At 43.4% G+C, this 17,346-nt stretch overlaps 2 protein-coding genes across 6 annotated transcripts in view; both read right to left on the reverse strand.

Annotated features, from left to right (window-relative positions):
* Positions 1-111: 111 nt before the first annotated feature.
* LOC118782923 (TLC domain-containing protein 3A-like) lies at positions 112-4,627 on the reverse strand. Its single transcript, XM_036536547.1, has 5 exons — positions 4,506-4,627; positions 3,180-3,263; positions 1,904-2,120; positions 1,240-1,335; positions 112-411 (listed from the first exon to the last, which is right to left on the reverse strand). The coding sequence occupies exons 1-5, from the start codon at positions 4,625-4,627 to the stop codon at positions 112-114; spliced, it is 819 nt and encodes a 272-aa protein (XP_036392440.1).
* A 7,502-nt stretch (positions 4,628-12,129) lies between these two features.
* Positions 12,130-17,346, reverse strand: part of LOC118783166 (ubiquitin carboxyl-terminal hydrolase 2-like) — a 38,520-nt gene continuing 33,303 nt past the window's right edge. For all 5 annotated transcript variants that reach the window (XM_036536885.1, XM_036536883.1, XM_036536884.1 and 2 more), the window contains 4 exons: positions 17,158-17,236; positions 16,821-16,928; positions 16,570-16,690; positions 12,130-15,031 (listed from right to left, as the gene is read on the reverse strand). In XM_036536885.1, coding sequence (XP_036392778.1) covers positions 14,950-15,031; positions 16,570-16,690; positions 16,821-16,928; positions 17,158-17,236 — 390 coding nt within the window. In that variant the 3' untranslated portion in view covers positions 12,130-14,949. The remainder of the gene's footprint in view (positions 15,032-16,569; positions 16,691-16,820; positions 16,929-17,157; positions 17,237-17,346) is intronic.

Raw genomic sequence — 17,346 nt, forward strand, 5'->3', positions numbered from 1 at the left:
GAACAGGATGAATCCTGAAACATGACGACACTGTGGCAGCAGCCCCAGGGTAAAGTGAAGTGGACAGTAGCAGCAGTTTGGGACATGGTCACAACCGGAGAGGAAGTTCATCTAGTCTCCCTTCGAGCTACCAGTGACGGGGGGCGGGTGCCTGGGCTTGCCCTGCCGCAGGTAGGTGCGGCGCGCCTTGCGGCACAGCAGAGTGAACCAGTAGAGCTGCGGCGCGAGGATGCAGAGGTTTCCCAGGTTGCAGCAGGGCGGCAGGTGGAAGGGCACGCTGTGGAAGGGGAGGCCGGCGTGCCGCCCGTACACCCAGTACATGTAGGGGAAGAGCGCGATGCGGCACGCGAAGAAACTCAGCAGCACCATCAGGCCGTTCGCCTTATACAGCCAAACCTCCTGCAGCCCCAGCTGAGGGGGCAGAACAAGGGGTGGGAAAGAAGGTTCCAGAAAACAAGTCAGGGACAGATTAATGCAACTTTTTTTAACCAAAGTTATATCAAAAGCAAAAGGGAAAACAGCAGACACAGATAAATCTGGCCAATATGGTTTATAGGTGGATCAGAGGGAGAAATGGTGGGTGGAGAAAATTTGGCTCTGCAATGATATCATGACTCTGTGGCAGGAATAGCGCAAGCTTGCCTCTTTTGGACACTGCGTTCTTGTTTTTGATATTAATGCGAAAGACATTTTCCCTATCTACCGCTAGGTGGTGCCCTCAAACTAGGAATGTTCAATGACTGAACGAATGTTCAGTGAGGGTGGAAATTGTATTTCTATTTTTCCCCCTTAAGACTGAAAGAAGAGTGAAATGAACAAAAATGGAACCCTGATAACACAGAGCTACAGAGGAGAGTTAAGGTCAATCCCATTTAAATTCAGACAACAGAGAGAATGAACCGCAATTCAAATCATGAACTGAAAATCAGTCACCATTCTCTGTGAGGGGTTTTCAATTAATGAATTGAATTTCAGTTCATCTCCTGAACTGACTTAATTGAAATTGGAATTGATCCCAACTCTGCCACAGACTTCCACACAATGGAAAAATCATACACACAAAACATCCATAATTTACGTTTTTTAAAATTCAACTTCAAGCTGTGAAATTTCCAATGAAGCAAAGGCAGCACAAAACTTAAAGCTCAAGAAATACAGTTTTAGAGTCTTTCCAGTGGCTAAACATGTTGGAGCCGCATCATCCTGAGCATGAAGTGTCGGGTATGAGACAGGCCTCACCTGGATGAGAATCTTCCCAAGTGAGACAAAGGGAGTACTGAACTCTGCTATGAAGAGACAGCCGATGAAGAAATCTCCCAGATCTCTCCGGAAGAACTGAGAAAAAGGAGGACACCATGGGTATGGCACACACTTCTAGGTGACATTCACTAGCTCATTAGCTGTGCATCTCCAATGAAGAGCAGAGGTCTTGAGTTTACTCTGGAACATATGATGCTTACAGAGGTACGAGCCCCACAGGACTGAAAGTACACAATATGTGTCACATGTTATGATTTATAGGAGACCGCCCTCTACCCATCCTACTGCTTTCAATATTGCACTCCCATCTAACAAAACTAAACAACTGTATTACTGAAAGGACAAAAGACAGTATGCGAGAAAGGGGGAGAGAGATGGTTGCTTGACTGACTGTCCAGCTGCCAAAATGCATGATTGGCTACCTGGCTAACTAGGCTGCAAGTTGATTTGCTGATAGGCTGGCTCTGTGTGTGTGTGTGTGTGTGTGTGTGTGTGTGAGTGTGATCGGCTTTATCAATAATAACAAACTATTACCAAGGTAGAGCTGAATACATGTTATACATAATACAATATTGCCAGGGTTTCAAAATAAGAGTGAAACTGTGCGTGATCTACATGTTCTCTTTGTACAACTCATTCTCACCAGAGTGATGGGTAGAAAGATGGTCAACAACACAGCGTGGTGGAGGACAAGCAGGAAGTCCCGGCGGAGGAAGGCTTTAAGTGTGTGGAGAGAATGCTCTCTGTACTCCTTGTACCCTTTGACCTGATAAGTGTAGAAGTGGCTCAGGTACATGGCATAGATGTCATAAGACATGTAGGGTATTCCAAACCACACAAAGTCGGTGGCAAGCCAGTGTCTGTCACAGAGGGGAGACAAGGTTGTCACTTGAGGCCACATTAAGTAAAGTCTTAATGTGTACAAAGGTATTTCTAAAGAGCAGTTTTACTTCCTGGGATTTTTCTCAGTCACACAAAATCCCCACAATATTAACAACACAAACACTACAAAACACACAATTCTCACACACAAATCTCTCTCTCACACTCACACACACACACACACACACACACACACACACACACACACACACAAACAAACTAGTGTGTCACTCCTGGCAGGGCCTATTCTCTATGGAATTACACACACCCACACGAAGCCTGTCAGCTTTATGCTTTTAAAATTGTTATCAGTTTCATGGAAATGGCAGCACCATGGTCAAACATTGTCATTTTTGACTAATTACTCTAAGCAGGATTTGTTAAGAACAGTCATCAAAATATCTGGGGTGTGTGTTCTTCATACTTGGAGCAGGTTCACAGCATAAAGGTAAAACTGGGAAAGTGTGCTACAGTTAGCCTTGGCTTGTTGCTAAGTGAAGGTTCATATAAACTATGGCTGTAGCGATTAATCAATAAATTTGACCTAATAATCAACTAAGGTTTAACAGGACCTGTTATAACAACCAGTTGTTGTATCACCGTGTGAATGCATGGTGCTAGTGCAGCTGTGGTGTGGTCAGCTTATTGACTCTCTTGTGTCTGACCATCACATGTGTTGCTCTGTCCTGTACTGTTATTATGGGGAGAACCTAATTCAATTGGTTTTTCAGTGGAGGGGCTGGGTGGGGTGATGTATTAAGGAAAGAAAAGGCCCTAGTTTCTACTGGAGTGTACTACTTGAAATGAATAGCTCCTGTCCAAACTCTTCACAGTTTATCTCCACATGAGTGAATTCTGATTCTGTATATTTGTCATAATCATATCCTATTTTTATCTTTCTATAAATGAAATTTTATTTCTCTATTAATTTTACCCACAAAGCATTTTCACCATCTGACAATCTGTATGAGAAGTGCTACACTAATAAAGTTTATTATTATTAATATTACTGACTGATGTTTGAAACTGCTGCTTACCTGTCAGTCATCACATTGTTGCAAGAGGTAACAATGATAACCCCAGCTCCTGTGGCCAGGATTGCATGGAGGGAGGACACCAGCCTTGTGGGAGAGAGGGAGAAAGAGGGAAAGAGAGAGAAAGAGAAAGAAAGAGAGAGAGATACAGACAGAGAGAGAGACAGGTAGAGGAAGATGATGAAAGGAAGGAAATGAAGACCAGCTGCTGGATAAAATCCAACAATCCAACATCCAAACTGAAGGAGACTTTTTTGTATGGATCTCAAAAAGCATTTTACAATGAAGTGAGAAGGCACAGCTACAAGTATCGATAACGCTCTGAAGTGCAGCTGAGGTAACATTAACTAGCATGAGCTACGGCTATCAAGCAAATTTATGAAGCAAGCACAAGTAACAAATGGCTGGCGAGGCAAGTCTTCTGTGTAGGTAATGAAATTAGCAGAGACAGAGAAGTGATTTGCCTCCTACTTTACAGGAACTGTTACAGGTTATGCAGGCTACGGGTTTACAAGACATACCCCATATCTCCAGTACAACTACATGTTGGGCCCTTTTTGGGGTAAGATAATTATATTTTGCATTAAATGTGCATTATATTTTGTCTGCAAGGTTGTGGCTGAGTTGAGAGTTGCTCAGAACTACATTAATCTCCTAAGTAACAGGTGGTTTAAACGCAGTTCAAGTCGATGTCAAAAACTCGACGCGTCGGACAATGCAAACGACATGTTCAAGGCTCATGATCGAAGCACTCTCGGCTTGTTGCAAGAAAGACGTCGGAATCCACCAGACCTACTATAGCAGGGGATGACAAACGAACACCGAACACTTGCAAACCATGCCCCGTGTTGACAACACAGCAACGTTCAACAATGAGAAATTTCAGAAAACCCCGATCAATCTAAATATGCCTAAAAAGCAACCATCAGTCAACCATCTCCCAAATTTCCTAAGGCTTACACGATATTTATCCCTTAACATCCAAACCACCAGACACCAGTCTGTTATTTGGGACACTATACTTTGTTTTTGAGTAAATACAATTTATTATGGCATTGGCCAAACACTGTCAATATTGACAACACGTCATCTTAAAGGGTCAACTTTTTCCAATTCTTTAAAATCATATTCACAGCTGTCAAGGGAGGATCTTCATTTAGAACGGCTGCTCTTTTATTTTGAAAGTGCTCACCTCTTGGCCACCGGAAAAAAGTTCTTACCCCCTTACTAAGGTTCATTTTTATTGCGGCTCAAGGAAGCTCACTGCACTTAGCTGAACCCTGGCAGGCTGCAACCTTTCACAAATAAATCATGTTTCTCTGAACTTACTTCTCGCTGACAAACACCACGTCAGCATCGCTCCACTGTCTGAAAGTAGAGGAGAGCGCTTTCCTGAGGAAAAAGAATAATCCAGGAAAAGCTAAAACACCGCAGGCCAACACTTTCAACATCGCGTTTTGTGTTTCACTTTAGATGGAACCGTCCGTGACGTCGGAAGAGGCGGGTCCTTTCGCTTGACCTCGGTTGCTCCCTCAGCGATATCAAATGATTAAAAGAAATCCTAATGTTAATAGTTTAATAGTTTAATATTTAATACCCGGCAAATAATAATAATAATAAAAAAAACAACAACATACAATTAACGACAAAAGAAAGTTGCATTTTGGTTGTTAAAGCTTTTAACAAATCTGAAAAAGCTACTTTGAATGGTGTCAGACCCAACCTCAGATCCATTGCTTACTTTTGCATGGTGCAAGACTGCCTTCTTAAATGTTGATGCCTCAGTAATGTGTATTTAAGTGTACTTAATTGTGGCAATAAAGACCACATTGTAGCAATACAGATCTGAATGAAAAAAATTCTCATGATTTCTGATTTCTGTTTATTTACATATTATTTTTCCTGGTTCTTTCATTTAAATTGATGAACCTAATCAATTTTTAAGAGTGACCTGCCTGAACATGTAATTTACCATGTAATAAATGACCAATATCATGCAAAACATACAACACAAATACAACCGAACAATAAATACAATATCAGTCACAATACCTTATGAGCAACATGAGAATACAGAGTATTGTCAAGAGGGAAAATAATTGCATTCCTCAATTAGCATAAATAGGGTGACTATACGTCCTCTTTTTCCCAGACATGTCCTCTTTTTGGGACCTAAAAAATGCGCCCCAAAAAGAGGACATGTCTGGGAAAAAGAGGATGTATGGTCACCCTAGCATAAAGTGCTTAAACTCAATGAAATAATTTAACAAGAAGACTGAAATTTGAATGGTGGCAGATTGCAGGGTGCAGAGTGATGAAACACATAAAGGCTGGCTTCACGAGTTACAGAAGGAAATATAGAAATACAGTTTGTTCCCTGGCTGTGGGCTCCCAGTCATTGTCAGCAGATACCAGGGATGGTTTTGAACCCAAGCCTTGGGGCTAGGGCCATGCTTGTACCTGAGCCACTCAACAGGTGTTAGCCTACCTTTTCAGGTAAGCATCTTAAATCATGCTCAAAAAGTGCTTGGATTTTGTTGCTACCTTATACTTGAGATGGCTAGTTAATTGGCTAATTAGTTAGCTAGCTATCTACATAGCTATTTAGCCTAGGCTATGGCTAACTCACCAATATATGTACAATAAGAGGTTGTATAAGTGAGTCTGGCATTCTGGCCACTCCACTGCACCAGATAAGTGGTAGAATTGGTAGTACCCCTTGAAATTTTAGGCCCATTGTAGAAGCGGATGCATGCCACACTTACATGCGCTCTATCATCTCCAGCAGCTCTGTTACTTGGGCTCGATTGCCACGGCATGTGTTGTTGAAGACATGGTATCTGTTGCTGCATCTTTCTAGCAGCCCTCTGAGGGGCGCCCCTATGTTGTCAATGTGCTGCGTGATGCTTCGGCCCCTCAGCCTGTCCCCCCATGTGAACAGCACTAACGTGCGTCTCCACGCTCTCTCTCCCAGGAGGTCCACGTGCTCCTCCGCTGCTTTCCTGTCGCTCTTCAGGAAGGAGTCCACCGGGACGGCGAGGAGGAAGGCGAGGGGCCCGGGCGGGCACAGGGACGCGCTGCGCACAATCTCCTGCCTCACCTGCTCCGGGTTGGATAGGCCGTAGAGGCTCCAGCCGGGAGTGTCGACCACGGTGACCCTCCTTGCAGCCACCGTGCCCTGTCCCACTGCGCAGAGGGTCGTCCTCGTCTCCATCTCAAACTCCACCCTGTCCAAGATGACGTTTCCAGCCGAGCTCTTCCCAGACACTCTCCTACCCAGCAGCACCAGCCCCATTGCAGAGCCATGGCAGAACGCCACTGTGGATGAGAAATTTAATTCAATGCAGAAACACAACATAACATATATATGTGTGTTTTCATACAGTTGTGCTTATGAACGTTAGAAAGAAATATATTGAAGAAGAAAGAAATATATTATTCTTCACATGCTATATATTTCACTATCAGCTTTTCATTTTACTGTTGGGCCTTTTGGACTCCCCAGAAACTGCTCTCCATTTGTAGAGCAGCCCAGCATCTTTCCAGCTCTATGGGGCTCTCACTTGACGCTCCCGGAACCACAAGTGCCATAGCAGTGAGCATTCAACAGGGTACTACCAGCGCATAAGCAGAACGAATAGACTCAGTAAAGGTACCACTCTCTGTCCCAGTAACACTGCTACATTTGTGAGTGAAGTGATGACCTGTGCTTTCAAGCTCAGTGGAACGATGGGGGGAACTCACCCATAGGGAGCACTGTGGGCCTCTGAGTCTGCCACTCCATCCTCCACCTCTCCCTCTCCTCCCTCTGTCTCCATTCATCTCCAGCTGTCCACCTATTCCCTATTGCCAGTTCAAAATTTGCCTTCAGGTTTTGACTGGCAGATGGGCTCTCTCCTGCCACCATTAAGTCTATCTTCTCCAGGAGGTCTCTCACCTGATCCTCCACATTCCGGCCCAGAACATGATACCTGTTCCCACAGGTTTCAACAAGCCATTGGAGGTACTGTCCTCCACCCTTGATGTATTCTCCAATGGCTCTCCCCCACAGTCTGTCCCCACGGTTGAACAGCACCATAGTACGAGGCCATACTGGGCCCTGCAGGAGCTCCAGGTGTTGCTTCATGGCCGTCCACTCGGCCTGTCCAAATTCTTGGCCGACAGTGAGGACCAGCAGGAGGGCGTGAGGTGCCGGGTGGCAGAGAGACACCCCTCGTTCTATTTCCCGCCAGATGGTCACTGGTGTGGGGCGCTGACTGTACCAGCCTGGGGTGTCCACCACGGTCAAGTGTCTCCCAGCCATGATGCTAAAGCGCTTCATGCTCTGTGTGGTCGCTACCCCCACCTGGAACTGCCTCGACCCGAGGAGAGCATTTCCAGCTGAACTCTTCCCAGATAGTCGCTCTCCTAGCAGCACCACTCTCAGGTCTGACAGACATCTCACCTCACCTGCCGGAGAGATAAAGCACCACTGCACCCACAACCAATTCAGCTTTGTGACGAGGTGTGCAACACAACACTTCAGACTTGCATCAGCCACTTACTTGTGTACCCTGCCTCTGCTATCACATTATAATCAGTCTTAACATCCTGTGTTTGTCTGTTTTGAGATTACAAGCGGAAGACATACCTGGAAGGGAGGCTTGGCCGTAACCTGCCATTCCCCCTGTGTTTTCACCTTTCCTCGTTATCACTGTAGTTTCAGCAGCCAGATTATCTCTCTACCAAAGACAAATACCCATCCACTCCTACACCGAATTTCATGGTTGATTTGATCACCGCTAACGAATCGACTCTGGTAGACCGGCGATAAAATAACTTGATATAGATCAGTCACACCTCCTGAGTCTTTTATGTTGGTTCCAAAGTTCAGTTCTCTGGAAAATGTAATGGTAAATAAAGTAAGAATGTGGGTGGGACATAGGTTGGATGTCTGCCAACAAAGGTAAAGCTTTGGTAAAGCTTTTTTAAAATATAATAATTCAAGGTAAAACAAGCTCCACTTACTCCACTCCAGACGATTAATTTTTCTGCTTCCCAAGTGGATGGATGGATTAACCTGTCACCTTGAGGCAGCTCAATGGAAACTTCAGGTGCAGAATGAAATTCAGGCCACAGCGAATTTTTCTTTAGGAAGGTTATATTTTTTGCTCGCTAACACATGACAAAATCACTGACAGGACAATAATACAGGTTACATAATTTGGTATCTACACATATTGAAAACAGTTCCAAAGGTTGAATCTGTCATTTTTCTTTGTGTATTACAGGCAATCAATCTCTCATTCAAGGCTGTACCCCAACACAGTCTTTGGGCATGAACATTCCAGCAATTGTACTTATAAGACTGGAGGTGGCTTCTCACTATTAATGCTATTAATATCAGCCTAGTTTAAAGTTCAGCTGTGCCAGTTCCCCCTCAGACTGTCATAAACAGCAAGTGAGCTTTGCAGTTCTTTAAAAAGTCCTACATTATGCCTTATGTCTTGTATGTTCAATCATTTATTTCAAGACCTGATTAGGACAACTTGCATAAAAAATATTTTTAATATTTGTCTGAAACTACGGATGACAGTCTAATTTGATACTTGGATGGCTGTTAATGTTCGGTTAATTATTTGAACAAATCATTTGCCATCCTCTTACCAGTTTTGCCTTTTCCTTTCTTTGTCAACAAAGACATTTTCTTGTGCTTTGCTTTTCATCACTGGTTTTCTGTCCTAGAAGTTTTTGTCTGCAAGTAGTAGGGTATAGCGAAGGGCAAGAGCAGTCACCCCACCCGGGCTCAAACCTGGGTCTACGATGTACCAAACCTGCAGCTTGACTGCAATACCAAAGAACCAGGCTCCTTGGTATGGCAGTCAGAGCACATACTCAACCGTAGTGACAGCACTCTGTCACACTGCCCTTCCCTTTGGGAAACACGCCCATGCGCTTCACACACAGAGGCGTACCTCGCGCATTCCCCCACCGTACTTCTCCCATCCCAGGGTGCCCCACCCATCTCTGGGGTCCCTCACACCGGGGTCAACCTAACCTGGGGGCCCCCTCATACGGCTCACACACTTAAATACATTGAGTACAAAATACTTTAAATACATACTTAAACACTTTGAGTATTTTAGGTCAGTTTATACTGTTTATAGAACTATCTTAAAATATTTTGTTTTGAAAAGGAAGCAATGTTAAAGTTGTTGGCATATCTATTTTGTTAAGTTCTGTTTTTACCACGTTGCAGTTTGCACAATAAAAATTGTTTACATTCTGCAACTGTTTCATGCATACTGATTCCTTCATATATTGTGTCATTTTGTGGGGCCAAGCAAACCCTGTAGTAATCAAAGCCTTCATTATATACATGATGAAATTAAAATGTTTTTATAATCTATGTACTCCTGACAGTAGAATAAGCCACAAACCTATATAAAGGCCCAGTCATGCAAAACAAAAAAAAACCTCCAGAATCTTCAAAAATACGGTGTTACAAATTTTTTGTCATACCGACCAGCACTAGCTCAGCGTAGAACCCTTTTTCCATTCTATGTAGAATCTTTTCACCCTCCAAAGAATCCTTGAATAACTCTTTCTTCCAAAAAGAATTCTTTGAATTGAAAGGGTTCTTGACTTTTTTTCTTATGAACATCCCTTGAGGAACTCTTTCTTCCAAAAAGGGTTCTCAAGGAGAAAATTGTTCTAGGTAGAACCTTACCTTTCTGAGAGCAACCACCCTGAAAACGTTTTTTCTGAGTGTGTTGAACTGTCAAAACAAATTTATTGAATCAGATAGCTAGCTACAGTACATAGCAACCATGTTTTGAAATCAATTCTAATATTTGTCCCCTTCAAATTGCCTAACTGCTTGACTGCTGTACCTGTCCTTTCTGCCGCTCCCTATTTCGAATGCCTCCCCCACTCTGACTAAGCATGGGAGAAGCCTGCATCTCACCCTGACCCACAATGCACTCCACACTCTCCCGCTACTCTCCACTTGACTGATTTGAAGCACTTAGAGTGCTTATTTTTTAATAATGTACTGTAAGTGCTCACGCTAAGCTAATGATGTGAAGCCTGGATGCTCAACCTTCCCTCCTGAGTGGCAGCCAGAGCCTTGGCAGTACCTGGCCTCTAGAATGCTCATGTTTTCTCGTGTACCCTGAGAGTTGGAGTGCATGCACCACACATGCAGCCAGTGTGAGCTGCATACACCGACTTCAGGCCACAGTACCCCCCTACCCCTTGCTTCCAGGCTAACCCACATACTTCTATTCCAAACCCTGCTCGGACCCTGCAGAGAATGCACTGTTTTTAGAGAAGCGAGCGATACAGGTGCTGGATTCAGCAGAGCAGAACTGTGAGTATTACTCAGTGCACATCCTTTTGCTTCTGCCTTTCATCCATTACCAAACACTCTTTGGAGGGTCCTGATTTACACACACATTGTCCCTTTACGGTTTCCTGGCAGCAATGGCACAGCTTCATCAAACTGGCCAGTTGTGTGCTTGCAGAGAGCAATGCCATTTCTAATGGTCCAGTCCCGGATGGTAGAGAGGCTTGCTCTCACAGCAGTGTTGCTAAATTAATTTCATCTGTGATGCAGCAAACAGGGCTATCCTGCTTGTGCTCACAGGGTGTTACAGATATGATATGGTGGAATACCAATGGGGTCTGTAGCGTTGGACACCACTCTGACCCCTGACCCCAGAAGAGTTTATGCATGAGGTTGCATAAAGTGCATTACCCTGCCCTGACCGAGGCTTGTTCTGCTTTGAGTATATTGATGCTTTTCACCTCCCTGTTGGTGCTGCTGTGCCCATTTTAGTGAATGTGGAAGGCTGGTTGTGTTGAGCTTATGTGGATGGTGACCTGTTCCTTCCTGGGTTTCAGATAACAAAGTGACTTTGTCCTTGTTGGGATGTTCTCCCTACCAGTTACCCTCATGACCTCTCTGGAATACGCACTCCCCTAGGTTGTATGGTGTCCCATTACAGAAACAAAAGAAAAGGCCAGGTAATGGATGCAGTTGTAGATCTCTGGTTGCTATGCTTCCACACTGTTATTCTGCCGTTATGGATGCTCTTGAAATAGGAGGCAGGAAGTCATGTCACACCAAGGCTAGCAGCATACCATTTGTTTATTTCCAAAAATTTCAGATCAAAATTAATTCCAGAAATCAGCTCCTAGGTTCCAGAATGGCAGGAAGTGAAGCTGTTTGATTGGTAATATTAAAGACTCAAACAGCTGTTGTAGCTACCTATATTTGTGGTTTTGTTGTAACCCACAAAAAAGTCTCATGAGGACAAAGAGTAACTTCAGATGTCTTTATTATTAGTTTCTGGAACATGAATGAAGAAGCACAACACAATGCTTTCAAATTGTGAGAAAATCAATAAGATATTGCCAGCTAGCACGTATAGTACAGTTTGCTAGCTCCCGAGCTATATATAAAGGTGCTTAATCAATCTATCAAACTTGCTCACTTAACCCAGATAACCCATTCATTAAATAGGTAACAAGCCACCTAAGTAAATACTTTTTAACTTGGTGTCCATTAAATAAAGTTTACATTTATTTGTATTCTGACAGTCAAACCATCTTGCTAGGATAACTAGCTGACAGCAGGGAACCCCAGACACATGGTTTCAATACTGAACTAGCTATCTTCCGTATGGCAGGATGAAACTCCTGACACAGCTATTACTCAATAAATCATTTTCTTCAGAAGTGGCTGTTTGAACAGATTGTCCATCACTTCAGTGGCTGCTAGCTCCCTCTATCGGTGCCCCAAAAGCTTTGTCTCTTGTTTAGTATGATTCCCAGGGTTAGTAAAATCCATCTCTTTCTCTTCTGGCATATATGACAGCAGTCCATGTGATAGTGATTATATTTATGCGAACAAGTGTCTGATATGTCTTTGGTTTGGGTTTGCCCAAGTGTCCAAGCCAGTGTTTCAATGTTTTTAGCTGTCTCTGCCTTTTTCAACCATTAGTTTCAAGTTGTGCAACAAAATTAAGCCAAAGTGAAAATATTAGGACTACTAAAGAAGTTTATTTTTGTCTCTAATATTGCATCTACACGATATATCAATATATAAAATCTAAAATGAGTTAAATTTTATCATATGGTATTTAATGTTTAATGAAAATTGTACATTTATTGAGTTTCTTTGTGGTGCTAAGCTTACACAACCAATACATGCAGTTCCCAAAAAACACCTGCTTTTCACAGGTTGTAGAATTTGCTCACAAATATTAGGCTTACTTTTATTTAAAAATTGGCTTTAGCAATCAAGTATTCAGTGGAATACTTCATTGACCCCATTTGCGAAATCCCCTCCAAGTTTTAGCACTTTCACCAGTTATATGCGCACATATGAAGAACTGCATATTTATCAAAGGTGCACAGTGAATGTATCCTTGAGGAAAACTTTCTGTTGTGAATTTCACCACTGATGGCTGCCTAATATATTCTACTTAAATGTTTGAGGACTGTTACCTCACATAATACACACATAACCCTTTGGTAAATCTGGCCACAGATGACAATAGTTGTGAACAGAGATGGAATTAAGGCATGGTTCTTTTATTCTTCTCCAAGTTGGAATTCTGGATTTTGCTGATATCTTTTTCAACATTACAGACTAGGAAGCACAACTAATTTAATTACATACTGCAGCTAGCTACAGCATCAAATCGAACACATTGACTGCCAAGTACACCGATACTATGTGGATGGCAAGGCATGTTGTGAATTTGTGCACTTTAATTATTAACTGATGATGCTGCATTTTGCATAATTTGCATAAGATCTCAGTTGTATTCATAAGAGCTCATCTATAAACTACTTTGCAGGTCTCTTCTTCCCCAGTCCAAAATCTTAATACACAATGGATTGTTTCAGTATAAAATATTTAACTACCAGCTATATGCCTGCTTGTTGTGAAATTTGTATGTTACACCATACATGTGCTGGATTTTTTTCTTGCCAGTCATACATAATTTGAAGTCATAACTGAAATCACATGTCTGCTTTATGCTAGGTAAAGGATTTACACCAAGGCATAAGATGGAGGACGTAAGGCTAGGCGGTACAACAGGTGTATATACTACATCAGACTGTTCTGTTATATGCAGCATAAAGGCAGGCATACTACCAGTTTGGAGAAACTGGCCTCTGTCCACTTCAGTGGCCTAGGCCTTGTTTGAGGTACCCTGATTCCATGACAAATTGTATGCACAGCATCTCTGCCCTCAGTAAACATGAAAATATATGGGCTGTAGAAATGGGGTCTTTGGGGTCAGGACTCTTGTATCTGACTGAATAATGCATGTACAAATATTTAAACTTTACTGTTGTATAAACTCTATTTTATATGTCAGTACTCAATACATAAAATCCATATCTTCAAACAGCCAGTCTTTTCTACTGATACATAAATAAATAGAACTAACTTTGGGTATGAATACTGTTAGACACGACAAGACTCGATCACAGTCTAAATTCTGCATCTGTCTCTCATGTGTAGAGAAAATAATATTATCAAGGATATACCTGGGGACTGCATTCTGCTTAAAAAGAAGAAAAATCCAACCCTCTGAACAATTTCACCACAATAATGGAACATGGAACACAGAAGTACACAGCATCTGTTTTTTAATTTATTAATTTATATATATGTTTTTGAGTGCCACTGTTAAAAAGTGTTACTCATCTCCTTTATCACCAATAAGCATAAATAATAGTCTCTCTCGTTCAACTGTTATATTAACCGAAAACAGTAATGGGTCAATTTTCAGCACCACTGTATAGTACATTCTCTATATTGCATCATAATATAAAAATATACATATATAGTGTCTTCAAAACATTCTTTCTATGTTGTTCAATGGCATGAAATCAGTGATGAATCCATACTGTTAAGAATTTTTTTGTTGTTGTTGTTGTTGTTGTTGTTGTCAGATTGTCCTTTCATTCACAGCATTTTAAAATGTCAGTAGCAGCCACACTGAGAAAACACAAGTGAGGGAGTCCTCTGAGCACACAGCAGGCGTCCAACAGCACAGCCCTCGTCCCTTCAACCCCACCGGGAGACGGAGACAAAGGATGAGGTGGCGAAAGGCAGAGGGGAGTAAGATCAGGTAGATGAGATTAAGAAAGACAGGCACGCGGACAGTGGTGAGAAGTAAGAGTGCGACAGGAGGGGAGAGTTTAGGGTTGCGAGCTGTTAAATGGGTGCATGTCTGCGATCTGTAATCGCCTCCTACGGGAACTCCCCAGCAGGGGGCACCGCAAAACCATTCCCGAAGGGTGAGGAAGAATACAAATACAAAAAAACAAGAAAATCCAAAACGAAAAGAAAAAAGGAGAAAAAATTAGTCTTTAATGTTGAAACGATGGTGGGAGAGAAGGCGCAGTCGGGGGTGAGAGTTTGCGGGTTGTGGTGCATAGACGGGGACTTCTGTGACGCGGCTGTTTGAACTGCTGCCTGGAGATGCCCCCACAGGCTGGCGTCACATGCACAGAAATGCACTCTTTCCCTCTGCCCTGCTTCCCCAGGGGGGAGAGAGCGAGTGAGGGAGAGAAAGAAAGAGGAACCTCTCTCCATTCTACCCTTATGCATGCGGCTGTGACCCCGGGGGGGAGGAATCCTCTCTCCGGCTTCGGGGGAGGGGGGTATGTTAGCCACGTTTTTTTTTTTTTGTACGGTTCAGTCCCAGAGGGCCTGGCTCCTGCCCTCCCGCTCCTCTGTCGGCACCCCGCCCACCTGTGAGGAACCTCACATTCGCGAGGAGGACAGCTCGTAGAACAGCACGTAGGCGTCGCTGCTGCGGACTTGGCTGGAGGACATTGGCGTTACTCTGCGGAGGGACAGAGAGAGGGGGTGAGTCTACTGAGGGGGAACACACTGCTCAAGCACAGGGAAAGAGCACGGAGCTTAGCCCAAACTGATCACATCAGGAGCACTCGACCAAGCACCACGCTGCACCTTCGTTACACCACTGAACACCAATTTCACTACACGAAAGAACGAAAATATCAAATGTGCAACAAGCACATGGAAGCAGGAGAGGAGGCAGTGCTGAGAGAGGAGTAGTGAGCAGAGCTCAGGAGGTTATTAACGCTTTGAGATGTGCACTACATTCTAAATCGCTCTGCTGGGCTTGCGTAGGTGGGGTTTATCATAAATTCATAACCAGCAGAAATTCACGGACAATTCAAAAAGCTTTTTGCCAAAAGCAAGTGATTATTACCAATTTGAGGAGCCAGCTTGCTAGCTATAAGGAAGAAAGTTAACTAGCTGGGCAAAAGCACAAGTTAGCTTTCTAGAAAGGGATACATTATGTATTATATCAAGGTTAACTTACACTGGCCACTTTTGATAACTAGACAGCTGTTTCTTCATGTGATTTTGCTGGTTAGCTAATGTAAGCTGTGATTTCACTAGCTAAACAGCTAACCACCAACAGCAATTACATTAGAAAACTGTCCTGATACTATATATATGAAAGACCAACAAAAATCCTCTGGATGCATCTTCCCCATTGACCTCACAAATTATTGTAAGAGAAGACAGATACTAATTGCACTTCTTTAATGAACAGCAATGTGATTAAGGTAAAAACAAAACAAACAAAAAAATACACAGATCTGTTTAATCCACTGATTAATGAACTAATTGGACATCATTAATCAACAACTCTTTGTTCAACTGACAGCCAGCGTTTAAAGCTTTAGGACAAATGTTAGAGTAAATACTTGGACCAGCTAACAAACGCACTCAGGGTTACATGCATTAGAGCAAGCAACTGTGTATTTGGAAAGATAGACAGCTGGAGACATTGAGAGGAGGCAGGCGTGGGAAGCAGGGTAATGTGGGCAGAGACTGGACAATCATGGAACCGACTGAGTAACATGGCAAGCCTCTGAGTCTAGCATGTAAAATGAGGAATGACACAGGAAAAAAGGTAACAGGAGATAACAAAGTAAAGGCACAAATTAATGAATGAGGGTGTGAGGCTTGAGAAGAAACAGACAGATATGAGACAGGCAGAGGGAGAGGAGGAGTCCCTTGCTCGCCAGTAAGCATGAGAGAGGTGAGAGTGGATGATAGAGCGAGGGCAGGACTGCTGGGAGATCTGTGCAGTTCTGTGCATGGCGCGTGGCCAGCATGCTGGATAAAGTCTCTTTATTTGTGTACAAAGTAATCTCTCACATCCCACTCACCACAGGAGGCCAGAACACAGAGAGAGAGTGGGATGTTGCATAACAGTGTGTGGAGTCCAGTGGAGGTGCACCTGGACCCAGCGAGCTGCCTGACCCCTTCCTACTGAGCTGACTGAGACCCGCCCTCTCTGAAGATATGAGCGGCGACCGCGCTCAGAGACTGTGAACGTACCTGGAGTCATTGAAGGTGTACCACTCTCCAGAGGTGGGGTTACGACAGTAGGCTGTGTAGTGTCCACCCATAGTGGTGCCTGAGTGATTGGACACTGCGTACAGGTTATAGACTGCATTGACTACAGAGAGAGAGAGAGGGCAGGGGGGCGGAGAGGGAGGGGGAGAGAGAATTAAATTGACATGTCCACACACTGGATTGTCTCATCTCCTTCGCTGGTATGCGGACAGGACAGAATGTTCAGTACTCACTGCTGTTTTCAGATGCAAACTCCCTGAGGTCCAGATCCTTCATTGGGAAGTTGACGAAGGTAGACAGTTTGCTGGTTCTGATCCGAGCTTCAGAAAAACGTTTCAGATCTGGGTGAGGGCACGAGTCAAGGAGAAGTAACCTGATCATGTAACTACACAATACCCAGAAATACTTTTAGAAACCCCTTAGTCTTAATCACTGTTCAGGTAATTCTGTGTGGTAGGTACACCAACCAATTAAGGTAACAAGCTTGCTGCTCTCTAGAGGTGGAACTGGATGCCTACAGAAATGTATGGTCAATGAAAGTAAGAATGTGTGTCTCCTGAGAAAGGATACGCAGCACCAGTATCTTGGGGAATTTCTGGATTGTGAACTTCTTTGTGCATTTTCTTCTGGCTTTACACCTGTAGCATGTCTGCCAAAACCACAAAGACAAACAAATTAGTCTCTGTGACTTCAGTGGCACCAAGTATACAATAAGCACAATAAGCACATATGCCTGTTTACATACAGTTTGAGACCACT

Source organism: Megalops cyprinoides, chromosome 9 (genome assembly GCF_013368585.1).
Source record: "Megalops cyprinoides isolate fMegCyp1 chromosome 9, fMegCyp1.pri, whole genome shotgun sequence".
NCBI lineage: Eukaryota > Metazoa > Chordata > Actinopteri > Elopiformes > Megalopidae > Megalops > Megalops cyprinoides.

Excerpts from the sequence above, each read along its gene's own strand:
- LOC118782923 (XM_036536547.1), bottom strand. The coding sequence starts at position 4,627 with ATGTTGAAAGTGTTGGCCTGCGGTGTTTTAGCTTTTCCTGGATTATTC. Across the intron at positions 3,264-4,505 it reads GTGGTGTTTGTCAGCGAGAA|GCTGGTGTCCTCCCTCCATG; the intron begins GTAAGTTCAGAG and ends CTCTCCCACAAG. Across the intron at positions 412-1,239 it reads TTGGGAAGATTCTCATCCAG|CTGGGGCTGCAGGAGGTTTG; the intron begins GTGAGGCCTGTC and ends CTGCCCCCTCAG.